This window comes from Triturus cristatus, chromosome 7 (assembly GCF_964204655.1).
Source record: "Triturus cristatus chromosome 7, aTriCri1.1, whole genome shotgun sequence".
NCBI classification, from domain to species: domain Eukaryota; kingdom Metazoa; phylum Chordata; class Amphibia; order Caudata; family Salamandridae; genus Triturus; species Triturus cristatus.
The window spans coordinates 210,893,372-210,920,304 of NC_140590.1; the positions used below are offsets into that span (position 1 = coordinate 210,893,372).

At 42.4% G+C, this 26,933-nt stretch overlaps 1 protein-coding gene across 1 annotated transcript; it reads left to right on the forward strand.

The window, feature by feature from the left end:
* LOC146809237 (inducible metalloproteinase inhibitor protein-like) lies at nt 1–24,498 on the forward strand. Its single transcript, XM_085616049.1, has 4 exons — nt 1–99; nt 8,126–8,182; nt 14,213–14,248; nt 24,013–24,498. Exons 2-4 carry the CDS (start codon nt 8,143–8,145, stop codon nt 24,381–24,383), a joined length of 447 nt encoding a protein of 148 aa, XP_085472175.1. The 5' UTR covers nt 1–99; nt 8,126–8,142; the 3' UTR covers nt 24,384–24,498.
* Nucleotides 24,499–26,933: the final 2,435 nt, after the last annotated feature.

Consider the following 26,933-nt stretch of genomic DNA (forward strand, 5'->3'; position numbering starts at 1 on the left):
GTGAATTATGCCAGGATATATAAACCGCTGTGCTTTGACGTGCCCACTTACATCCAGTCTCTGAGATATAAACTTTGACCGCAGCTGAATTGAAAGCAGGTATGTTTCAATATCTATTCTTTGTTTTGTATTTTGGGTTACTTATAAAAGATGCAGGTACTGAGAACTATTATTTGTAGAGCTAACCATTTACTGTGCCCAACACATTGTTTAAAGTACTGTATAAAACCTATCGATATCTGTCCTGGGTTCGCAGGGGCAGCAGACGCAGCTCCTGCTACCATTAAATCCGGACATCAAGCTAGGCCGGAGGATAAAGGTGTCTTGCAGACCCGTATTTACTCTCTGTACATTTCAGTTCAAGTCCTTCTCCTAGCAATGCTGGGGTGAAAAGGGGGACACGGAGGGTGCAATGGTGAGACAAGGAGTCAATCTTGTATTCATTGACGATACAGTTTGCATGGTCTTACCTCTGCCACTCCTCTTCAGCTGGTCAAAAAGTGCCCATGATCTCTTGTCCATAAGGCTCTTCTAGGTGCTTAATAACCAATCTCACTGAGCCATTCACAATGTCTACATCCCACAATTCTTTGCATTCTGAGCCTTTTCAGTTTTTACCTAAAAGTGGACAAGTGAAACTATGTGTCCCAGAATGTAAAGTGGTGGCGGCGATGGTGTGGGCAGGCTGGAGAGTTCATGCATAAGACAGCCATCGAGTCACCATGAGAAGTGAAGCAGATTATTGAAAGTGAAAGCTCTTTCTATTTCATCATATGTTCTTTAGTTGTTATTTTGCCCATCTCTCTTTACTCCTGCGTACGGCCTGCTGTGTACTGTACCTTTCCTTAAGAATATCTCTGGACTGCCATACACAGATGTGCTCATTGGTGACTGCATTGTGAGGTTGCAGCTCCCTCTAAAGGAGAAGCGAGTGAGAGACAGGCTCCTACAATGATGAGAATGTAAATGAATATGGACCTTGAAGTACCACACTTCATGACGAAGAAAAGATATCTAAAGCAGAAAACAGAAGAAATCATGTTGATTATACTGAAGGAAATTCTGGAAACTTTGTATATTTATTGCTAGTAATATGAAGCGAGAAAAACCCTTGGAACATGTAGTTTTTATGCCCATCAAAGTGATCAAGGGCCTAACGTACGTACAATGCTTTGGGTAAAAGCGGTCACAATTTGTCCACCTACTTTTACTAAGTGCTTGTTTTTTTTTGCAAACTAACATATGTTGAAACGTATTGGCTCGCAAAAGTCTGAGTCGTAAGTGGTCGTAATTTGACCTTCTTCATTATTATGCATCAGGTAGGTTGTATATTGCGACCCACTACAAATCGCTGCCATCACATGGACCGTGGCCTGCTGGGATCAGCAAACCACAATTTCTCTGATTGCTTTTAGTTTAAAAAATTGTCTTTTTTTTAATGCATCCGGTTTTCCTTTAACTGAACGGTACAGAGAGTAAATACGGGTCTTGGAGACATCTTTATTTTCCTGTCTAAGTTGATGCCTGAATTTGTTGGCAGCAAGAGCAGTGTCGGGGTCTCATTTGCTGCCCCTAGGCACCCGGAACTCATATACATACTTGATATATTAATTGAATTGAAACAATGTTTTTGGGCAGAGTAAAGGGTTAGGTCTACAACTATTTAAAGGAAAACAGGGAGCACTTAAAAAACTGAAAAAGAAAAACTTCTAAAGTCTTTTACAAGCCTACTTCAAAAAATGTTTATTATAACATTGACAAAGAGGAACAGGCATTTAGGGGACCGCTTCCTATGTGCTAGTGTGAGTCCACCTTCTTTGAGGTATCAGTAACCTATAAATGATTTGCAACCACAATTTCTGTCGTAAACCATAGGTACATACCTTAATAAATCACAAATTTGAAGGGAACCCTAAACATGCCCTTTTCAATTTGTGATTCGGTATATAGTTGGAGTTTTGAACCTACCCAAATACTTTTTTAAGGTCACAAATGTTCTGATTTTGGGGGATCACAGTCTTTGTGACCCCCCCAATTAGCTTTGACCATAAGGCCCAAAATCACCACCACCTGCTGTTTAATACTTAATACCAAATCCGTCTTTGCCAATGTAATCTGTCAATACAGGACACACAGTAAAGTGACTGCATGATCACCAACCTAATGGGTGTAATCACTGAAGGAAAATGACACTTACAAAAGGAAATGATGAAATAGAAGCCACTAAAATAAAGAACAGGGCATATGGCTGATTTGAGCAAAAAAGCAGCATCACAGGCATAGTAAAAGAAATAAGCAACAGAACCAACCATAAAATGCCTTAAAAAATAATATTATATATAGATTGCACAACTCAATAAGTCAATCTATTCATGAATCATCTCTATAAGGATGCTAAAAGCCATAGATCACTCTTTCAAATTATCAGATATTGTGCTAACCCTATCTCATAACCTGTCATCCACGAGCATAGGATCATAATGATCATCGCCCAATGAGTGTGCAATGTGCAAATCCACACCGGCCAATTGGGCATCCTAACTCCATACACACTGTAAATAACAAAAGGATCAAATGCAGAACCTACCATCCAGAATGACAGTTGGCTTTGGTGAAGGCTCCATCAAATGACAGGCCCATAAGCCTGTCAGCTAGGAAAACTTCACTAAACTATCAGGAGAGGCTCACTCAGCAAACAAAGGGCACCATCAATGACAAGAGAAAAGCCTTGACATGGGAATCTCCCACATCCCAAATCATGCTAGCCAATCACCTCTCCATCTTACAAAATAGGCAAATTCAATGCGCCAAGAAAGCAATAAATATACCACTGCCTATATAGCCCTGTTAATAATGCCCTAAAGGAGTTCAGACAAATACAAGTGACCAAGAAAAACTTAATCTGTCAAGCAAACAGGAACTCAGTATAGACGCTCTGAGGCAAATTACTCCATGACATCAAAAGCCTCAACAGAACAAGATTATGGCACACAGGAAACAGATTACAGAATCCCACAGTTCACAGAGTTACCTCTCTCTTGACAAAAGAAGCCTGGGCAAGTTTTCTGTGTCATCATGTTAATACAGAATCCTCCAGCAGTATAAACAAAGGGAAGATAGCATGTTATACAAACACAGGAAAAACTCTTGATCTAAAAATGCTCAGACGACATTGACAAATGCAATTACAGCCAAACCCAAAGAAAGGAGGGAAGGAGCACCGGGTCCAAATGGGATCGCCCCAGTTCTGTTTAAGCTAGACCCAGATTACTGGGCAGAAGCATTGAAACCAGTCTTTGCGCAGATTCTTCACAAACAAACAATCCCAGCTTTTTGGAGGGCTTAATCCTTTTCCCAATCCATAAGACAGGTGACAAGAATGAAGCAAAACATCATAGGCTGGTCACCTTCACAGACAACAACGTTAAATACCATGTTGGACTCATTCCAGAAGAACTAAGAGATTGGGCATCAACAAATGCAGACATCCCCCCCACCCCTTAATCAAACAGGTTTTAGCAAGCACATGGGGACAACCACAAACATATTAACTCTCTCCCTGCTGATAGACGCTGTATAAGATGACAACCTACCATTATACTCCTGCTTCATTGATTATTCCTCAGCCATTGATCACAGGGACAGAAAGAAGCTGTGGGACAAACCAACCAAAAGAAATATACCATCCAGTCTTTTGAATCAGCTGATTCTTTGACACATTGATACTTGAGTCCAAGCGAAGCTGGGAGCCGGCGACCATCTATCAAGAAGGACTTCAACCACAAAGGGGCTGAAACAAGGCTGCGTAATAGCCCTGAATTTTTTCAATCTCTTTTTGTTAGATCTATCAAACAAATGGGACAAATGGGACAAGACTGGCAGTCTTGCCCTTTTAAATCTGTTATACCCTGATGACCTTGTGCTCATCAACCAAACTCCGGTTGGCCTCCAAATCTAACTGGACACCACCAAAAGTTATTCTGATGAAAACGGGCTGAAAATAAACATAGACAAATCTAAAAGCATGGAATTGAACCAAAAAAAGATTACCTTAAAACATCACTGGCATCTGACAGACAATAGCTAGAAACAGTCAATGAATATAAATATGTGGGGGTCATAAAAGATAGCAAAGGTACATTTATGGCTCAAAAAGAGGCATTAAAAAGAAGAGGACTTACAATGGCAGTAGCACTAAAAAATCTCAAGAACAAAATTGCCGGTCCAAGCTTTACTCCTTGAACCAGCTGATACAGGCAAATCTCATTACAACTACCGCCTATGGGAGCGAGTGTATGAGGGGTCGGGATGCTATCACGCTGGATGGTATAGTAACATGAGCACTTAGAATGATTTTTAACTTACCAAAATATACATCACCGGCTCAGATAAGACTGGAATTCTGGTTGCAATTGCAACAATTTGCACGCAGAGCCGCTTATGTCAAAAGCTGGTATAAGATCAAGCGAGCTGAGCCCGGCTTACTAAATGTTCATTTATGGTTTCAATTGCTGTCTAAAAATACCAGTGCAGTGAAATCCTATTTGCAAGAGTTAATAGAACAACTGGGCGTACATGGTCTCTGGGAGGCATCAGAAGAATACAACAGCTTCAAACAGCTTGTCAACAGAAGTGTCAAAAGGGTTTCCTTGGCAAAGGATAAAACTCTGCTGTCTGGGAGAGTGCACAAATAGTTTACTCTGCACAGTTAACCCAAGGCAGTTTCACAACCTTACCTAGGTGCAGGGTTCAACAAAATAACTAAAGAAAAATACCTATGGCACCTACTTGGCATCCTTCCATCTCTGCTCCACTTACCACCATAGAAACACCCTCAGACAACGTTTAGTTGCAGTTTGTGTGGGGCACCAAAAGAGGACATGATTCACTTGCTATGCATACAAGGAAAGCTTATACATGAATTCAGAGTTCCCTTTAATGCCCAGGGATTAAGAACTTGCAGTCAAGCAGTGAAAGCATGCTTTGCTGACAGAGATGTTGAGTTAAACTGCTGCCCTGTACTGTTCCTGAGCATTGCTGAAAAAAACCTCAACACCAGCAGCAATAGATTGACAACCGATAAATAAGTATGGATATTTCTCTTGGCCAGCATACTGACACCCCAAGAGGCTAAAATAACTTGGAAAGGAGAATGATTTGCAGACTAAAGGAGCTCCTTAACTACTGCTTATTTGCACATATACCTGGACGTTATAAACTGCTTGTGTTTGTGCAACGGTTCCTGCCATCTGTAGATAGAGACTAAGGGCCATATGTAGGTAGCATACAAGTTACCACTTCTTAAATACCGAACTTTACCGATTCGGTATTTAAGAAGTGGTAACTCGTATGTAGGTAATTATTTGGTAAATATTACCGAATCGGAGAAATTCGGTAATTACCGAATCGGTATTTATCGATTCGGTAATGAGGCATACCTTCCCATTGATTCCTATGGGCCTGGAGGCCCATAGGAATCAATGGGAAGGTATGCCTCATTACCGAATCGGTAAATACCGATTCGGTAATGGGGGGAGCACATTCAAGGGTGGCAGGGTGTCACATTGACACCCTGTTGCACCCCTGATTCCTGCATGTGTGCACATGTGGCGCACATACATGCCCTAAGGGCATGTATGTCTGCCACATGGCACTGTTAGTCCAGCAAAATATTGCTTTTTGCAATGAATTCGGTATTTAGCACCAACATATATTTGGTGCTAAATACCGAATTATTTTCCCTACACATCACTCATTTGAGTGTCACCTACATCTCATTTCAGGATTCGGTATTTACCGAATCTGTAAAATTACCGATTCGGTAATTTTACTGATTCGGTAAATTACCGAATCCTGAAATGTTCCCCCTACATAGCACAAGCCTAAATACCGGTCGGTAACAGGATATTTACCGAAAATCGTCCGTTGCCGACCGGTATTAGGCTACCTACATATGGCCCTAAATCCTGATGACTTTACACATTTACTTTTGCAGCTCACACAGAATCTCATGGTCTTACGGACTCTGAACCTCAAATATTTTAACTGCTAACATCAGGTTTTACTTCTGAAGAATCATTTTTACGTGTTTTTGCTTTTGCTATCTGTATTATGAGTTTATATGCTGTCAATTTTGCACATTTGTTCTTGCCACCCATACAGTACTTTGTGGCAATAGTCTAAACGCTGCAGACTTTGCACATTGGTTTTTTAAGCCTATACAGAATCTTATGGCCTTACAGTTTCTTAGCCTCAATTAATCTAGCTGAGGGTGCTCTACACAGGAGCTGCTTTCCATTAAAACAATACCCTTTCTGGCACAGATTGACACATAAATTATGCAAAAAAAGAAGCGGGGAACTCTTGGTAGTTCTCAAGTTTAGGTGGAAAGCAACTCCTGTATAGAGCACTCTCAACACCAGCCATACTCTAGATCTGCTCACCTCAAATGTCTGCTATACTATCTTAGTCTTTAAGCATAGGATTAGAACAGTGCCATCCACGCCGAGATAGAAAGAGGACAACGTCTTCTGCCATTGCTACAGAAAAATTCTTTAAGCAGAGGACCAGCATAGTGCAGTCCCTGCCCAGCTGTAAAATGTACCACTCCAGGCACAGTATTACAGCTTTGAATTGGTAAAATTCCAACCAAGCCAACCTGAAATGAGTAAAAGCAACCCCTGACACACTGTTTAGCTCTCATTAGAGCTCTTTGGAGAGGTTTAGCTTTGTCCTGACACAAGGGAGCACCCAGTTTAAAGGGTATTGTTTTGACTTATACTGAGTGCTCCCTTGTGTCTGGACAAAGCTATACTTCCTTGAAGAGCTCTAAAGAGAGTGAAATAAATGGCTTTTGTCGTTTTACAGCAGAGCAGGGACAGCACAATATTTGTCCTATGCTTAAAGACTTTTCTGTAGAAATGGCAAAAGAATGGCAGAGTTCTGTGTATATTCTTTTGACCAATGGCTTGCTATAGGATAATTCACATCACAATTCTTCATCACCCTGAAATGCTCCACTATTCTCTTCTTTACTGGAAATATGGTACTGCACACATTTTGGTAGCCACATGGGTATACCAAGACATACACACAATGTTGGCTGTCTTACCAGTGAGTAACTAGTATATTTTCTTGCTTTTACTACCCTTGCAAGTTTTGCAATTTCCACATTTGTAGAAACCCTGTTCCTCTTTCACCCAACCCTCCTTCCTGCCTTGTGTCCCTGTGTAGCTATGTCCCAAAATGTCCCCAATGGATTTTGATTTGCAATATATTACAGGGGGTGGAGAGACACTTTGCCTACTATCACTGGGTCTGACATTCCCAAATGTCAGTCTTGTGATCATGCATTTGTTTTTCTTTGACTCACTGCTGTAAGTGGTGATGAGTCTTATTTTTGTGTGTCTCCTCTTCTTAGTAAGGAGACTGTCCCTGGTCAGACTGCTGACTTTCTTGCTAGTAGTTTTGAGGACCTTGTAAGGGTAGCCCCTGTCCCTGAATCTGTGGGTCATCTTTTTCTATATAGTATATTAGGGATTAGGTAATGGTGTTTCTAAGGGTTGAGGATGTTGAGGGTGTTTTTGGTGTTGGGTCAAAAAACTCTTTAAAATAAACTTCACAAAATACAAATGTGTGTAATCCAGTTTACCTACCTGCCTCAAGGACAAACTTCATACCACATGAGGCAAACTAAAGACATGAGGCAGAATATGCGTACTTCTAGAGCATACAATGACTAACCAGCAAAGCTTTAGGTGTTCTCTGGCCCAAATTCTATAGGAAAGCAAGCTCAGCCCTGAACTATTGTTTTGCCAGAAAGAATTCTGTACTTCTCTCTTCCGATTATACTTGCAAAACAATTCCAAAATATACAAACAAGTACAATTGCCATTCTCAGCCTATAATCAAATGCATCTTCTGTTATATATATGTTTGTACAGCACTCTGTCTGTTGCCGACATAGCTAAGCCTGTACAGTGCAAATGCAACAAATATTTAAATAAAATACCAAATAACAAAATCAATACTTGACTTTTAAAAACATATGTGTTGCCATCCAGTTTAATGTCATCAACATATCTCTTTTGCATCAGTGTTTTACTCTTGTATCTTCTTATTTCAGGGCTTTTGATTATCAAAATGTTGAAAATCATGACTCTAATTCCAATGCTGGCAGTAGGTGAGTACCACAAATAAAGAGAAGATAAAACTGAGATATTCCTGTCCATTTCACACTTAGCTAATAGTATTAGAACTATGCATGTCTCAAATGCCTGGCAAATCAAACTCATCACCCAAGTAAAGGTTTAGATTAATGAGTTTGCATAAAGTAGGGGTAACCTAAAATCTATGAAAAATAAGTGATTGTAGATCCTTCCTGATAACTCAAATTATATGAATGCATTCATTAAGGAAAGTACTTTTGAATTTGATGTAAATTAGCTGGTTTCTTCTTCACAACTTTAGTATTTTGATCGTCCATCTTCTGCATTCAAGGAATTAGAATCTACTGATGTCGTTGGTAAAAGGTAAGTAAAGTTAAGAGTACAGATGAGTGCAATTCCAATCCACCCACTAAATGGACCACAACTTACTTAGGTCCACTTACGTCATCATTTTTGGTAGGCGGCCAGGATCAAAGCAGTTCTCATTTAAGTTGTGTGTGTGTGTTTTTGTGCACAAGTGTGTGTACATGCATACTAAATATTCAGCAACAAATGATAGAATAAATTTCAAATGATTGGGCAAAATAACTAAATGTGAAATGTAGACTAAAGTGGAAAAAATCTGAGGGAGCATGACAATTAAAACAAAAGAATGCATAAACTAAAGCACCAATGTCAACACTGAAGATTCATTTAAAACATAGATCAAATATGAATACATTTTTTGGTTAGGAAAACTCCAAGGCCAAGTTCACTTCACAAGTACCAGCAACTGGAGGAATGTTTCCAAAGGTTTATACCTTTAAACGTGATACAATATCTCCTGATGTCTCTTAAAGGATTATTACTTTCTAGGGAAATCTGTCAATGACATACTAGACTGTTATCATGTGCCCCACCTTTGGCACAAACACCATGAAAGAAATGTAGGTAGTTTCCATGACATGGATGTTTTAGCTCATTGCGACTAGAACCTAAGCTGAACCTCACTGACAAGGCTCAAAAATGTTAAAACCAGTTAGGTAATACTTGTCTTCCCAGGCAGTTTGATTTGGACTATTGTTCTTGGAGCAGACACCTGTCTGATTTGTATATCATTGGTCTCTGTCTGTAGTGGCATGGTGAGCAAAAAGAAAATGGACTGGAATGTGACCCAAATAATTATAAAGGCCTCTGATTAATACAAATATTCTATCTACGTTTTAGTTTTTGTAAGTGAGAAACCCTAAGTATTTGGGTATGCCTACAAGTCAGTCTCACTGTACCTAGGACTCAAGATACAACTCACATTTGAGAAGCATCAAAAAAATTGGAGTATTAGTTGTGGGAGCTCAGAACCCACTTCAAATAATAATCACAACTCTTGTCTGGGTGAACCAAAAGTCCCTCAGTAAACCTGTGCTTAACCCCAAGACAGCTTGAAACAAAAGGCTTAACTTAAAGAAAAAGTGTAAAAATTAATGCAGCACTCAAACAGTAATAAAGTGAAAACACAACACAAAAGAAAACGTAAACCAATATAGTAAAATAGAGAAAATGCAATGAATAAAATGGCACCAAAACAGCAAAGATACAATCAGAAGATTCAGAGATATGATTTTCTATATTTTTAATTGAAAAATAGTGCCAAAAAGAACAAAGGGCCTACTAGGTTATCTGGCCATGCATGACCAGTCAAAGTCAAAAGCTAAGGCTAACTGTGATGGAGCGTGGGTCACATAGAAGATCCAAGTTGGATCCTGTCTCAGAGTCACCTTCAAACTTGGAAGAAATTCTGAGAAGGTAAACGCTTCTGTGGGGCAAAGCACTGACTGGATCCAAAGATGCCGTCAACGGTGATTGGGAGCCGCTGGACAATGTCTTAGTGAAGCCAGTAAATGTAAAAAAAGCTAATTGAGAGAAAAGTCAAGATTTCACACTAAGGAGGCTGTAGTTGATGGGGTACTGCGTGACGGTGGGCCTGGTGAAAATTTCTACCTTGAAAATTTTTTGGGGAGCTTAGACTTCCTCAGGCAAGGGAAAGATGCAGGCTGTAGATTACAAGGGCTCCACAAGGCTGCATACTGCGTTCAGGAGGTTCAGCTAAAGAGGAATTGCTGCTGCGCATAACACCACAACAACATTTGCACCGATGTCAATCCCACCGGCGATGCACCCTCAGTGAGTGGCTTGCTGGTAGACCCCAGTCCCGCTCCAGTTCTCAGAGCAGAAGTTTGCAGAAAAGTTTTAAAGTCCCAATATCTGAGGTTAGACAGGAGGAGTACACTCTTACACTAATCCAAGGATCCAAGACCAGAGGGGCACCACTTGGGATTCAGGACTCACTCTAGCAGAGGCCAGCAGCAGAGTAGAAGGCACGTCCAGTTGGGATGGTCAGTTGGGCAGTTGCAAGAAGAGGCCTTTGGATTATTGTTGTGTCACTGTAGCTCAGACACACAGTCAGCCAATTTACCTTTGGAGGCACTTCTGGGGTCCTGCCTTTCCTTCAACTAGGGTTGGAAGGTGGTTCTGATTTTATTAGATCTTCCTGTGACATTTGACATTGTGTTACATACATTGCACCTCCAGCATTTGCATTCCTTTGGGGTGAGAGGGCTAGTGCTAGATTGAATTACATTCTTTCTAGAACAGAGTTCAATCTGTCTGGCGAAACCCCCTCTCATCTGATTAAAAATTCCTTTTGGTGGGAATGCCTCAGGGTTCCTCTTCGAGTCCAACTCTTTATAATGTCTATTGTGCTCCCCTTGCAACTTTGGTGGAATTCTTTGGTGCCTATGTGATCTTGTACACTGAACAACTCAGCTTATTTTCTCCTTCCCAGAAGGGGTGGATATAGACTGCAGCCTGTTAAGTCTTGTCTTTCTGCTGTCTTTTAATGGCTGCACTTGAATCACCTTATGTGCAACATGGGCCAGATGGAGGTCCTCTTATTTGGGACATTTCAACCTGGCTGGTGGTCTAGCTGTTGAGCTAATAGAGCTTCTTCTCCATCTTTGCCATCTGTGGTAGTTAAAAACCATTGGGTAATATATGATAATCAGTAATATTTTCAACCACAGGTGTCCACAGTGGTTGGAACCTGTTTTGGTCTGCTACGCTGTTTTAATACATTTTTCTTCCTTTGTGCAGAAAATGGTGGTCCAGTCCCTCATTCCTTCTAGGCTAAACTCTGCCAACACTCCTTTCCTGGGCCTCACTGATTACTTCATTGAGAGACTCCAGGGGGCATATTCTCAAGGCCTCTTGACCTCTTCCATTGTCCTCTTCAGCAATCCAAATGCATTCACCTTGTCCACGATGGTCCACCATATTCCATTTTTAGTTGCCAGTGACACAGTGGAGGTGACGAGCAGTAGTTTAAGGTGTTCTATCACCTCGGTTATCAGGATCATGTTTTCCTACGGACTGAACCTCTTCTTCCTGCAATTCTTAAGCTAAGTTTGCGGTAGTTTTTACATGTTCTTGAAAATATCCCCCCAGATTGATAAGAGTGCGCTGCTCGACTCATTCTCAAACGTCCTTTTTAGACATGACTCTCCTCTTATTTAAGCTCTTTGCATTGGCTATATGTAAAGTGGTGCATTCTTTACAATTCACTGGTTCTGGCCCTTAGGGCCTTTTTTGACTGCACCTCAATATTTGGTAGTTAGATTGCAACACTATAGTCCCTCTATAGCTTTGTGTTCTGCTCAGGCTTCATTTGCCTTGGTGCAGAGACTAAGGAAGGCTGGAAGGGAAGGCCACCCTTTCTCCCTTCTAGCTGCTCATGCATAGAACAAGCTCCTGTTTGGGCTTCAATCATATTCTTCTGAGTCTTCTTTCAGAAAAAAGCTCAAGACTTGGATCTTTGCGCAGGCATTGTTGTGATATGTCCTACCAATTACTTTTCTAGCATCAGGACACTCCTTGAAACAGCTGTGCACTTTATAAGACTTGGTAAATTAATTAAGGCAAGCAAGGAAGCACTCACTGTTCCATCCCCTAAAGTAGTTCTGGTCAATTCCTGTACCCCCCACTGGCTTTGGTGCCAATCTAACTAGAGAGACAAAGGGCAGGCATGCCAAGGCACATGTTGCATCTGTCAGTCATAGGGTAGGATTCCTCTGAAGCTAGAAAGGGGCTAGGTACATACCCCGGGTTCCCCTTTAAAATGAAATCAAGGGCTGAGTGCAACCCACAGGCCATCTTGTGCATGAGAGAAACACCCCTACCAACACCTAAGGCCCTTTGCCCACGTGTAACAGTACTACACATCTCACCACTGGAGAGCCATTAACAGTCAGGTGACACTGAACACAGGCACATTTGGCTTAAGCAGAAAAATTTCAACTTCTAAAGCTGGCATTTTAAAAATAGTAATTTAAAATTCGACTTGACCATTAGGTTGGATTCTAAGTTACTATTAAATAGAGTCCTTGATTTATTTTTCTACTCAGTCCTATACTTAAGTTATGCATGATACATTATGTTATAATGTAACTCAGTTATTTTCTATTGGAGATTCATCCTTACCACAGTGAAAAGCTACTTTGAAGATTTTTCATTGCAAGGACATATAAAATGTTAATCATAAATGTCCTACTTTTAACCTACCATATACCCTGCCCTACTGGCACTTATAGCCTACCTTCGGAGTGACTTATAAATATTAAACAGGAAGGATTTGCCCTGGAAAAAGGTTTAATTTGCCATGCCGAAACAGCAGTTTTAAACTGCACACACAGGCTGCCAAGGCAGGCCTGTAGACATGTTGTACAGTGCTACTTTTGTGCATGACACGCGAGTGCAGTAGTTCTCTTTTAGGATTTAATTATAAAAGCCCTTGGTACTCATGGTACCATATGCTAGGGATCTGCAAGCAAATTAAATTAGGTGTATGCCAATTTTACAATTAAAAAAAAAGACAGTACAGACCCTTTATCACGAGTTGGTAGCAATTAAGTGCACAGTCATATGGCCAACAAAAATAGGCTTAAAAGCAGGTTGCAAACATCTGGGGGGACACCACAATTTATTTTTATTTTCCAACACTCATTGAGGGTAAAACTCGTCTGGAGTTGGTCATGTTCCGGTTCACTTGGGATATCGACTGGCATTTCAGGTTTGACTGTTTCTATAGGAGCAAACCAAGGATGCCTATAGTGACAGGATGATGGACATTGAGGTTCAGCTTTGATCATGCTCCAGTCTTGACCAATCACCAGATTGTATTTGCTTCCCTGCCCTAGATACCTGAGTTGGTATGAGGAGTCCTACAAAGTGCAAGTGGAGATGATTCCCATTGATGCGATAACTCAGGGCGTGAAACACCAGATCCGGTATCATTTACATGATGGACTACTAAGAATTAAGTTGTGGACTCGAAGAATTGATTTGCTGGTTCAAGAGAATTTGCCTAATTATGTTGTTGTTTAATAACTGTGACTGTGGGCAGGACATATGTCCTACTTTTGGTGTAACCTTAAGAAAGTATACATGATTCCCATTTAGATTAATTGTTTCAAAAAGTATCCCACGTGGATAACCTGATAATCGGGCAAGGATTCAGGCTTTTGGGTGAACATTGGGACCTATAATTTTCAAAGGCAGTGGTTTTCCACTTCACAATGGCCTTCATTTAAACAGTGTAGCCCTTCAATTCCTGATCGGGGCCTCATAAATTGTCCCTTCCACTTCTGCTTCGGTTATTTGTGCTTTTTTGATTCTCATTTTCTCTATGAATGTTTTCAAACAGCAGCCTTCCTGTTCTACTGACGGGGAAACAGAAAAACAAAGTACACAAACAAACATGTGCTGCAAATTGGTGGATTAGTCTTGAGATTATTAAACAGATGTTTGTTTTGAGTGAATGTATGTCATGTGCCAGGTTTATCTGTTCTACGTGTATAATTCCTTTTGCTTGTTGCTAAAGATGTCCATTAGCTATGAAACATTTAATGTGCTTGCATAACATGTAGTGAAAGAGAATCTGTAAATTATGCCATCAACTGTGTAAGAGTGTTAATACCGATTATGCTCATATTTCAATTCTGTTCTCTTCTCAGTGTTGGCTGCGGCGCTTTCAATTGGAAACTGTGTTGGTAAGAAGATAAGCAATTCATTAAGTTCTGAATAGATACATGGATGTATTTTCTATAAATGTGTGCTTCTGTGCTCCAAGGCAACACCTGCCCTGCTAGGTGTGTTTTCAAATATTTGTCTACTACAACCAAGGATTCCCCTACAGCACTCAGGCTTCCCAGTGGTCCTGTTGGAGCCATTATACCTTAGAGGACCCACAGAACATCAGGGCCAGACTTGTAATTAATTGTGCAGAGAAGACAGACAGACAGGAGGACTTATGGCCTGATCGCCATGCTGCGGCCTTGCTCCCACACAGCCAACGTTTTGTGCGCACCGCCTGCCACATTACAACTTTTTTTGTCACTGGCAGGCGGTTATTTGGCGGTCCCGTTGCGATGACTATGAAATAGGCATTGCAATAGGGATGTTAAAGTCAGTACCTGCACGGCATGGACTGATGCAGTCCATGCCGTGCAAGTATTGGGGTGCTAGCACATAGGGGGGCACATCATGAGCCCCCTGAATGCACCCCATGGCCCTGAGGCAACAGGGGGCCCTATAGGGCCAACTTTGTTGCCTCTCCGCCACGGTTTTCATGGTGTAGGAACCACCATGAAACACGTGGTGGAGAGGAATCTCATAATTTGCTTGGCGGGACACAGTGGTTCCTCCAACCATATTGCAGCCTCAAGACCGACACACCACCGTTTGGGATCTCTTATCCGTGGCGGTTACAGTGGTACAATTGCGGCCCTACTGCTCTAGTTTTAATAGGGCTGCTGGAAGATCGCCACAATGAGTCTGGCAGTCCAGGGACCGCCAGACTCACAATCAGGCCCATAAACGTTTTCATGGAGCATAGCATAAACCACAGCTTAGAGGTCTCAAGGCTCGTTCATAAAATGCATTGGTGGAATTTTAACATAGCCAAACATTTACAAATAGTAAACAATGTGAATAATGGTTAAGTTAAAAGAGGCAAATATGCCAATCATAACAGTGACATATATAAACAGATATACATTGACTGCTATCACAGTGATAACATAATAATATACAATTGTGAGGTTGCAACAATGGTTAGATGGCAATTACAAAAACAACAATTGATGGACAGAATGCAGAACAATGTCATACATTCACCCCAGTACAGAGATCTTGGCCTAAATCCATCGTTTTTTTTGCTCACCATGCCATTTCAGTTTGAACCCAGCCATATGCAAATCAGTCTTGACCCTGTGCCTCATGGGAACAGTCCAGCCCGAACTGCCTAGCCAGGTCCTCCCTGGACTGGAAATAAGCATCCTAGGACCGGTTTCGGGGTTTCACCCCTCTTCAGCCAGGATAGCTTGATTCCAGTGGCATGGAGAGCACGAGACTCACGTCTGAGCATACCCGTCCCACTCGGGGTGACAAATGCAAAAACAACAATTGATGGACAGAATGCAGAACAATGTCATACATTCACCTCAGTACAGAGATCTGGGCCTAAATCCATCGTTTTGTTTGCTCACCATGTCATTCCAGTTTGAACCCAGCCATATGCAAATCAGTCTTGACCCTGTGCCTCATGGGAACAGTCCAGCCCGAACTGCCAAGCCAGGTCCTTCCTGGACTGGAAACAAGCATGCTAGGACCGGTTTCGGGGTTTCACCCCTCTTCAGCCTGGATAGCTTGATTCCAGTGGCATGGAGAGCACGGGACTCACGTCTGAGCATACCCGTCCCACTCGGGGTGACAAATGCAAAAACAACAATTGATGGACAGAATGCAGAACAATGTCATACATTCACCCCAGTACAGAGATCTGGGCCTAAATCCATCGTTTTTTTTGCTCACCATGCCATTCCAGTTTGAATCCAGCCATATGCAAATCAGTCTTGACCCTGTGCCTCATGGGAACAGTGCAGCCCGAACTGCCAAGCCAGGTCCTCCCTGGACTGGAAACAAGCATCCTAGGACCGGTTTTGGGATTTCACCCCTCTTCAGCCAGGATAGCTTGATTACAGTCGCATGGAGAGCACGGGACTCCCGTCTGAGCATACCCGTCCCACTCGGGGTGACAAATGCAAAAACAACAATGGATGGACAGAATGCAGAACAATGTCATACATTCACCCCAGTATAGAGATCTGGGCCTAAATCCATCGTTTTTTTTGCTCACCATGCCATTTCAGTTTGAACCCAGCCATATGCAAATCAGTCTTGACCCTGTGCCTCATGGGAACAGTCCAACCCGAACTGCCAAGCCAGATCCTACCTGGACTGGAAAAAAGGATCCTAGGACCGGTTTCGGGGTTTCACCCCTCTTCAGCCAGGATAGCTTGATTCCAGTGGCAGTTCGGGCTGGACTGTTTCCATGAGGCACAGGGTCAGACTGATTTGCATATGGCCATGTCTGAACTGGGGTGGCGGAGTGAGCTAAAGAATGATGGTGGATTAAACCCAGATCAGTTGACTGGGGGTGAGTGCTTGCATTGTTCAACACTCCGTCCATCATCCCCTTTGGTTTTGCTTTGTTCAGCCTAAGTTGGCAGGGTATGCCCAGACGTGGCTCCCTTGCTCACTTTGCCACTGGATTCAAGCTAGCCTGGCTGATGACGGCTGATTAGCCAGAAACCGGTCCCAGGATGCTTGTTTCGGGTCCAGGGAAGACATGGCTTGGCAGTTCGGGCTGGACTGTTCCCATGAGGCACAGGGTCAGACTGATTTGCATATGTTCATGTCTGAACTGGGGTGGCGGAGTGAGCTAAAGAATGATGGTGGATTAAACCCAGATCAGTTGACTGGGGGTGAGTGCTTGCATTGTTCAACACTCCGTCCATCATGCCCTTTGGTTTTGCTTATATGGCAATTACAACATGTATATGTCATCACATAACCAAATTGGTTGTATGACGTTACAACGCATGCCGTTACAATGCATACCTTTACCCTGACTTGCTGTAATGGGTGTGCTGGTAAGTTGGAATAGTATAGTTTACTATTCCAACTCCAGCATGTGCAACAGTAGGGATGGTGTTGAAGTTAACCCCAACACCTACTACCCATTTCAACAAGCCTTTCGCGTTCTAACGGTATGCGTTGTAATGGTATGCGTTGTAACGCTTCTGTTGTAAAGGCTGTTTCCAAACCAAATTTCCTACATCATCCAAGATCCAATAAATCACCTCATATAGCTATTATCTGTTTAGTGCCCAACCACATGCTATCCATAGATCCCAGCCTGACAAAGACACAAAAACGGGAGGCAGATTTACTAGTTGCTCACGCAGAGCATCATCTGCAAATGCTGCATTGTGCTGCATGAAAAGGAGAGAACAGGAGTGCGCCATATTTACAGAATGACGCTATCTTCCCCTCTCCCTAGCGCTGGTGCAGATAAATGCTGCAGGTAAAAGATAGGATGCTTGACTGAGGGCATGACTGCTACAATGAGACAGCTCTTATTTGTCAGCAGAGAATGGGTGAAGCCCCCCTCGATAGACATTGGTGCCATGCCTGACAGTGGGGGATGGCTGAAAAGAACAACAGAGCAAGAAGGATTTCTCCCAGCCACATACAGAGGAGGGGAGAAGTCCATTTCGAATGAGGGGACTGCCAATAATCTGGTGCATGGTCAGAAAGGGATGTTGCTAGTATTGTATATTCTTGTGAAAACATTGGATAATGTGGGGGGAAATCCTCTTGTGGTGAAGGCATGCTGGCGAGAAATGGAGAAAAATATGCTTGAGTGCCCTGAGTGCCCTGAGTGGAACAGCCATTGAAATGAAAATGCAGAAATCTTTAGGATGAGTGGATGCTTAGGAGACAAAGATGCAAGACTTGCAGTACTCCAGTGGGGTGGATCTAGGGCAACATACCTGCTTTCATGCAAAATTCATATTCAAAGCTGCAAGGACCATTAGAGCTGTGGACTGTGCTTCTGTGGAAGGACAGTCCAGTTGGAACACATCTGAGGTCCAGCACCAGTTGGAACACATCTGAGGTCCGGCATTGTCTTTTAGCAAACCATCTGAGTTCGACATCTCAGTCTGGAACGATGCCTGTGAAGAAAAAACATTACAGTTGTATTTCAAGGACTATTGACCACCAGATATTACCTTTATTAACGATTCCTTTCCAACATAAACATTAAACAGATAGAATCTGTAGCACACTTGTTCTTATTGTAAGTGTCATGTTCTATTCTGTTACTTAGTGTGACATGGCCCAGGTCTCCTTCCACTAGAGCAGAACCTCCTTCTCCTTTAAAGTGAGTGCCGTGTGCAGAAATACCAAACACATCTGTGCACACTGAAGGGAGAGGAGGTAAGAACAGTGAGTGGTCAGCAGGACATATCTCTCTGAGGGCCCTTATTCCAACTCTTATCTCTTCTTTCTTTTTTCTCTTCTCCATCCCCTTTCTCTGCCCTTTCTTCCAATGTCATCTCTAGCTGTTTCTTCCTCCACTCTCTGCTGGAGCTCTTCAACTATGTAAGATACCAGTCCGCCCAACCTGTTCTGGAGACTGTGGGCTGTACCACATAAAGTAAACACAAAGAGCACAAAGTTAAGATAAAATATATGCCACAGCATGGGATCACTGACGTCTTAAGTAGTTGTAGAGCTGGAGCAGCACTATTTTACCAGCTTACTCAGTGATAATTGATTGCTTTCCCCAGGAACCTTAGAAGTATGTGCTGCTTTTGTCTGTAGACATAGCAGTATTTGTTGACATATCTAACGTAAATTACAGTACTTAACAGAAAACAAATATAAAGTAACAAAACAACACCATTAAAAAATAACAGGGTACGTCACAAGAAAACAGTCAAGCCAGAATGCAACATAACTGCTGTGGAACCCAACAAAATCCAGGTAAAAAATGCAGCAGCACAAAAAACAACAGTCTATATTACCACTCAAGAAATGCGCACAACAAATGGAGACAATCATTTTTGTGACATGTTACCACCTGGGGAGTCCTGTTCTCATAATATAGTGTTAAAATGTGTTTATGGCTTGCACTACCTTACCACAAAGGGTATGCAATGGCGCCAGTCACAAATGTTTTGTGATCCTCACAGTGTTCTGGTTTAGTGCTCAAAGTGCTTATTTTGCATGATTTGGCCCCTGTTCTGTTATGTTTCTTCCTTGGCATTTTGTGTGCTCAGCATACACTGTAATAAGCAGACACGTTTTTCTGCCCCAAAGCTCGGAAGTGCCACTGTTGTGATACCAGATGAAAATACTGTGTCCCAAATACTGTTTACAAAAATATACCCACACTGGAGTTAATAACAGAAAATATACATCCAATAGAGTGGACGCTGTCTTTCTGTCAGACGATTTTTTGCCATTGGTTTTCTGACAAATGGACCCCCACCCCCCCCCAGGGAAAAGTAAACAGCTGCAGAAAATTGCAAGTAGCTTCTGCTGATTCAATGCCTTAGCTACTAAGAGATGCACAGGGCACATGGTACCACCAGCCTTCAATACTTCATTGACGACAGACTGAGGTCCCTCATTCCTCCAAACGATCTCTTTGTCTCTCCTTGAAATACCTTCCTCTACGGCCAGTGTCCCATCCACCAATCTAACACTCTCCTTGTTACCTAAATCACCAGTCTTGCCCAGTTCCCCATTACCCTTCCAACTTTCTATCTTATCTTTGCGACCCAAAGGTTTCAATGCTGGGGTATTGCAACTGTGGATGCTGGTTTGGAGGTCATCTGTCCCCTTCTGACCATCATCAAGCATGTACAACTTTCTGCAGCGAATCACAAGTTTATATCCACTCCTCTAATATAAATGTGGTGGCAAATTTCTACTTTTTGCAAACAGTTCCTTTTTTCAAGGGTTTGAGATTCAGTGCTTGCAAACCTTGAACAAACTTTAAAAGAGCCTCCTACTGGCATTTAGTGGTCATCCTGTCTATTTTTTACATGAATTAAAACACGTTTTCCAGCGGTGACTCCAGTCAGCATAAAAGTTCTGATGCACTGTACACTGTGGCTCTTCTGATGAGCACCATTGGATCAGTATCAATCAATCAATCAAACGGCATTTGTAAAGTGCAACACTGTCACCCCTAGCGGTATTTGGGCGCTGAGTCTGCATCAAAAAACCATGTCTTAAGTCTCTATCTGAAGTCTGTCTGCAAGGGGGCTGTAAGGAGCTGGAGGGGGAGGTCGTTCCAGGTCTTGACAGCTATGTAGGAGAAGGAGCAGCTGCTGCTGCGGGTGCGACAGATGTGGGGTGTTTGTGCAAGGGCGAGTAAGTAGGAGCGCAGGTGTCTAGAGTGTTGGTGGAGGTCAGTCGTTGGTTGAGGTAAGCAGGTCCTAGGTCATGGAGGCTTTGAAGGGGTGCATGAGGCTCTTGAAGTGACATCTCTTATGATGGGGGGCCAGAGGAGGTCACTCAGGTGGGGGGCGATGTGGGTTCATTTGGGGAGGTCAAAGATGAAATCAGTGTTCTGTGTGGTTTGCAGTCCTCTGAGGAACTGGGTGGAGATGTCAGCGTAGAGGGTATTGCTGTAGTCGAGGCGGGTGCTGACGAGGGCCTGAGTAAAGTCTTTCTGGTGTTGTTAGGGATTCATTTCAAGATTCTGTGGAGCATGTGAAGTGTGAAAACAGGAGGAGTCAGTATGGCATTTGAGTAGGGCGACTGAGATGAACATTACAAGTACAGATGCAGCTAGTGACACCTGTACTTCTTTCTACCTCTAGATATCTCGATGCAGACTTCGGTGCTGACAAACCAAACTTTACCATATCCGGACACACTAATCTTTCTTTAAAAGATAGATAAATTGCCTAGACTACACTGGGTGAAAAAAATTTGTATGGCTTTGATAGGGTATTGCATGCAAAAACATCATGCACAGATGATGCTTGCATGCTGTACCATGTTCATGTCAAATCTTTTGGCTTTGCGAATGCTTGTTCTTCTCCCTTCCTCTCCTCCTCAGCTCTTTCACCCTGACCCACACTGCTACATTTTCCCCTCACCTTCAACATCCATGTCAGACAGCGTGCACTGTGATATTAAGCCACAGTCCGAGGGTAAGAATGAAGTGGGATAGCGGGTCAGTAAGCAGAATTTCCTCCCCCTCCAATGAAAAATGTCCAAATTACAATTACTGGACCCTTATTCCCAACGGCGTCTTCCTCATTTCTTTCTTTACCCCTTTTCACTTACAGTTCTGTAGCTTTCCAACACATCCTCTTGTCAACTCATATTTCTCTCCACTCTCCATCTTCCAAAGCTCTAATTTTCTCAATAAATATTGAGAAAACCTTGAGTAAACAGAACAGTGGCTCTGCGTTGGCGAAAGAGCGCTCAATTTTCAGAGTCAGCAGCACTTAGATTTTTTAAATACTAAGAGCCCATTTTTCATCACTAGGGGCCAAATGTATCACAAAAGCATTTTGCGATTGCCAAATAGTGATTTTAACTGAATCGCTAATTGGTAATTGCAGAATGCTTTGGGGCAGATTTACTACTTCTGGTGCATCTCTGCTAATCAGCAGGGATGCGCCAGAAGAGTTGCGACGCATCTGCCCACCCGTGCGCCACCACTGATGCGCCGCATTTACAATGCGGGGCACTGTGGCGCACGGATGGGCAGATGCGTTTTTATACCCCCCACGGAAAGGTGGCGCATTGCCGGAGTTGCGTCGCATGCGCGACGCAGCTCCAGCTAGGCTCGGGGTGCCCCTATCCCTAACATGCTGCGTCAATCCTTACGCCTTGTAGATTTCACTCAGCCATTTTTCGGAGGCATTCCTGCGCCAGAACGCCCCCCCTCCCCCTGTGCAGCAACGCCCACATGTGGCGCAGGGCTTTACAACGTGACACATCTCCATAGATGCATCACGTTGTAAATACACCGCAGCATGGCGCTGGCATTGCGCCACCACTGCGTCTCAAAAGTGACGCAACAGCGGCGCAAATCTGGCGTAAGGGGCTTATACATTTGCCCCTTTGTATGTAAGTGATAGCCAAAGATTTTGCGATTCCTTAATATTACCAAAAAAGCGATTCACTAAATAGGTAATTGCTATTAGGCAATACTACTCCATTCGTTCAAGGCCCATAGGTGCAAATGGTTTTGTTTCAGCTCATTTGTAATTGCAAATTAGGTTATTCAAAGCCAAGGGTGCCTGGGGGACTGAGGTCCCCTAGCACCCCCCAAAAAAAAGATGTGAATATGTAAAGCACACACATGTGCTAGGGGCATGTGTGCGCTAAAAGGCACTTTGAAAAATGCATTTTTGTGAATTTTTAAAAGTTTGCACATGGTTACCATTGACTTCAAGTCGACGGTAATAGCATTTTCCTAAATGCACAGTTTGCATTTAAAAAATGCTTGGTACATATGCTTTGGGATTCCCTATTCGTAGTCGCAATTTTAGGTAATCACTGTTTTTGTGATTACCTAAAATTGTGACTACAAAGCCTTTAATGCAGCTTGAAAGGGTATTTTGCATTCTCAAATGGCCGAAATAATCGATTCGCACCGTATGTGAATGCAAAAGTGTTTGATACATGTGTCCCTTGGGTTCTTACCCTCGTGGGAGCTTACTGGCTACGTTTCAACAAGAGTCAGATATCTGTCCTTAGTGTATGCTCCGAAGATGGCATAACTGCACATGAACTGATAAAAGAGATGCTGAAGGTAAAGCTATGATATGCACACCCCAGCTGGATGGGGTCAGCAGACCGACTGCCAGGGTATGGAACTCTGGGACAGTCTAAGACAACAGTCTATTAACACAATGGCATTCTGTGCTCAGAGTGACACACTGACTGTATTCAACACATGTAAGATATCACAACAACCATAAGACGTATGTATCTCAGAGGCTGCTGGGTTTCTTAGTGCGGATTTCAAAGTCATTTGGAGGGAGAGTAGCAGCCGTGTTTGCCCTGCATTATGGCTACGAATCAGCTTACCCTTTGTTCCCAGATAGTACTGTATCCACATGATCACTTAATCATCAACAAAAGTAATATCAGATACAATCGAAAGCTCATCAATATCTTTGATCCATACACCCATTGCAGGATCATATTAAATTGACCACGAAGGCTATCTGTCAGGCCACCTATTGCAAATAAACTCAATCTGTTTTGAAATGTATCCCAGCCCCAGTTTGTCAATTGCCTCATGCTCAGACCGAGCTAAGGTACGTCACGGAGTGCTGTCAGGAGAGGTGGTGATAGCAAAGTAAAGACTGTATTTACGTACACACGTGATGATGTAACATAGGCAAACACGGACACGTAGCCATACTGTTTGCATGCATTACCACATTAAAGCCTGACTTATTGGCATTTCATTTCTGTAGCATCCGTCTGCAGGTAGTTTCCCCGTGCTTCCGCCGAAGTTCGCAAAGAAGACTTGGGAACGTTCCTACTGGCTTTAGGAAAGGCGGGCGGGGGGGGGGGGGGGGGGGGGTTGCAAGTTTTTTCAAATTCTGAAGCTAGGATATAAGCAAGGACTCTACATTCCAAAGAACCCTTCGGCCCGAAGGGAGTTCAGTGGCAGGAGTTATCTCGTACCGAGCAATGCAGCCTTTTCACTGCAGCTGTTCTAATGTTGCTGGCAGTTATTGTCTACTTGTTGGTAACTTTCATTTCACATGATGCCCAGGCCTGCACTACACATCTTTGGGATTCCCTGTATGTCTGCTTCAGATGATGTAAGATATGGCTGCAGATGCCTTTCAGAACGGGTCGCATTTCATATATGGTCAATAATAATCCTGTAACTCTCCTCATATTTTCATTGCAGAAAAGTGCAAAAAAAACATGGAGTACACAGACTGCGGCAGCAGGTGTCCGAAAACCTGCAAGGAAGTGACCAACATGGGGAGTGACAGGGTGTGCACAGCAATGTGTGTCCCAAGATGTTCCTGCAAAGAAGGATATGTCCTGAATTCTGATCGATGTGTACCTCAGAGTACATGTCCTTGCGCCGCCAATGCTCACTATTCTGAATGTGGTTCTCCATGCCCGCTCACCTGCGAGAATTATAAACAGGCAGCAGCAGCATGCACAGCACCATGTGTGGCAGGATGCACATGCAACAAAGGCTACGTTAGGTCTGGAAATGCTGGCAAATGTGTGCTTCCCAAAGACTGCCCTCCTCCTCCCAAGGCTTAGACTTGCAGCTCGACGGATCCTTCCAATCAGTTCTAAAAAGTGTATTTTAGTACAATAACAATAAACCTTTGTGATTACAAAATAAAACTGTATCTGTTATACGTGCTAATTAAAATCGAGTGTGATATTCATTGTATTATAGAAAATACTATTAAGAAGAATATTAAATCCGGCTAGTGTGCATAGACGTACAATGAAGAAACTCAAAGCGGTGCTACTGGTTGGAATGATCAGCCACCTTCCAAGGCCAGCAGATCTGAGTAAACTGACAGACGGCCTCTCCTGGCCCAGGCCACCTACTGGTGATATCTCCTTAAAAAGATGAGCAGTGGCTTAAGTAGAAGTCCTAATCCCACAGAGGAAAAGTTTAGGAAGTAGACGTTCTAAACATGAGTAGGGTTTAGCAACTGACATTCTGTCATCCATAATCCATTATGTTGATAGATCAATACCATTATTTATCAATTTTCTTTCCCTGCATTTTAGACTCAGTATAACCTTTTTAATAGCTGCCACTTGCTCTATTTTAGTTCTAGACAATATTACACTTCCTCTGGTGAAATTATGAAATTTCCTTTTTTATTGGAAGAATTGTAGAAATGCAGGATGGCCAGACTTTTACTGTTGACAGTGAAGTACAGTTTTGTGTGGCCTGTAAATGTAAAGCAATCGAGTTGGGTGTATAGTTTATTCTGCAATAGTGTGCCTACAGTTGCCTTTTTTTATTTGGGATATAAATGGAAAATAGAAATACCTTAGCATTAGCGGAATAATCTAGAAAAACATTGCTGGTGTTATTTTCACCTGTCATTCATCCCTGGGTTTTCCTAGCATCATTCGGGAAAGAACCGTTAAAAATTAACTATCAGTGGAAGACTAGTCACACTTCTCCCAACCCCACTTACAACATTCTACACCTCACCCACTATTCCAACCATTTCTGTCATGCTCCGCACCTTCTCCCACACATCATCCACTGACTTCATTCCCACTGTTAAAGTTGTCATCTCTTCATGCGCACCTCCTGACCACTTCAACATCTAAACTGTCGAACGTCTAGTGCTATCCTTCATTTAACTAAGCTATGCAACTTCTCTTTGTCGCCTGACATTCCCTAAAATCAAGACCTGTTTGTAGAGTCCCCTGATCTTTTGCCCATATTTTGACAACTTGATGCTTGCTTTTTGACTCTGACTGTGCCCTGGGCTCTGCTAACCAGAACAAAGTAAAAAGTACATGGTAATTAGGTATAATTACAATTGGTACTGACAACCTACCTTTAAGTCCTTAGTACATAGTAGAGCATGTAGGTTTAGAGGCCCAGTAGATTTTAATGCATTTAAGTGTGCACTGCAGTGGTGCCCGCTGGTATTTTAACCCCTTCGCTGCCAGGCCTTTTCCCCTCCTGTGCCACGCCCTTTTTTGGCTATTTGGGGTAGTTCGCGCTGAGGCCCCTGTAACATTTTGACCACATAAGGTATCCAAGCCAAATTTGCGTCCTTTTCTTCCAACATCATGGGGATTCTAAAGGTACTCAGGGTTTGTGGATTCTCCTAGAGGGGTCACAGAAATGAGCCAAAATACAGCAACATTTTGTTTTTTTTCGGAAAAATTGGAAAAACGGGCTGCAAATGAAAGCATCTGGGTTTTTTCCTGCAAATGTTATCAAAAAAGGGCTTGTGGGGTTGAAATCAAAATTTTCCCAGCTTTTTGGGGATACCAGACTTTTGTCAGAAACCCAACATTTTTTACACAGTTTTGGCATTTTTCTGGGACATAGCCTAATTTTGCTATTTTTTGTGCTTTTGACCTCCTTCCAGTTAATGGCAGAAATGGGTACAATAGCAATAATGGATCCAGGAAAGCTATACATTTTCGAGAAGAAGACAAAATTCTGAATTCAGCAAGGGGTCATCTGTGTAGATCCATCAAGGTTTTTTTTTATAGAAACTAACAGTTAAATATAGGATAAATTGAAAATTAGTTGAAAAAAACAGCCTTTTGTGTCAACGTTTTCACCTGTAACTTCTTCTAATTATGACAGCTCTTTGAAAGCAATATACCATTACATCCGCTGGACATTACTGGTTGTGGGGATATATAGGACTTGTAGGTCCACCAAGAACCCGACGAACCCAGAGCCAAAAACTGAGCAGCAACTTGCAATGGTTTTTTATTATGTACCAGGTATATAGTAATTATTCTGTAAAAATGTGTACATGGAAAAATCGGTATGAAAGACACCTATGTATTTCTGAAATGGGAACAAAATATAGAGTTTAGAAACAGTAGATATTTGCACATTTCTGAAATTGGGAATACTCATACTAGCATGAGAATTATCAGTCATTTTTTAGAATGATTTCTTTTTTACACAATATCTTTCATTTGGAAGGCAGAAATGCATCGAAAGTCAATAGATAATAACAGTTCCTTTACAAATCTGAATTACCCGAAGTCTCTCGATAAAAATGGTAACTCACTTGTGTGGGTAGGAATAGTGCCCGCAACAGGAAATGGCGCAAAACGCAACGTGGTCACAACTCAGTA

Excerpts from the sequence above, each read along its gene's own strand:
- LOC146809237 (XM_085616049.1), top strand. The coding sequence starts at position 8,143 with ATGTTGAAAATCATGACTCTAATTCCAATGCTGGCAGTAG. Across the intron at positions 8,183-14,212 it reads AATTCCAATGCTGGCAGTAG|TGTTGGCTGCGGCGCTTTCA; the intron begins GTGAGTACCACA and ends TTCTCTTCTCAG. Across the intron at positions 14,249-24,012 it reads TTCAATTGGAAACTGTGTTG|AAAAGTGCAAAAAAAACATG; the intron begins GTAAGAAGATAA and ends TTTTCATTGCAG.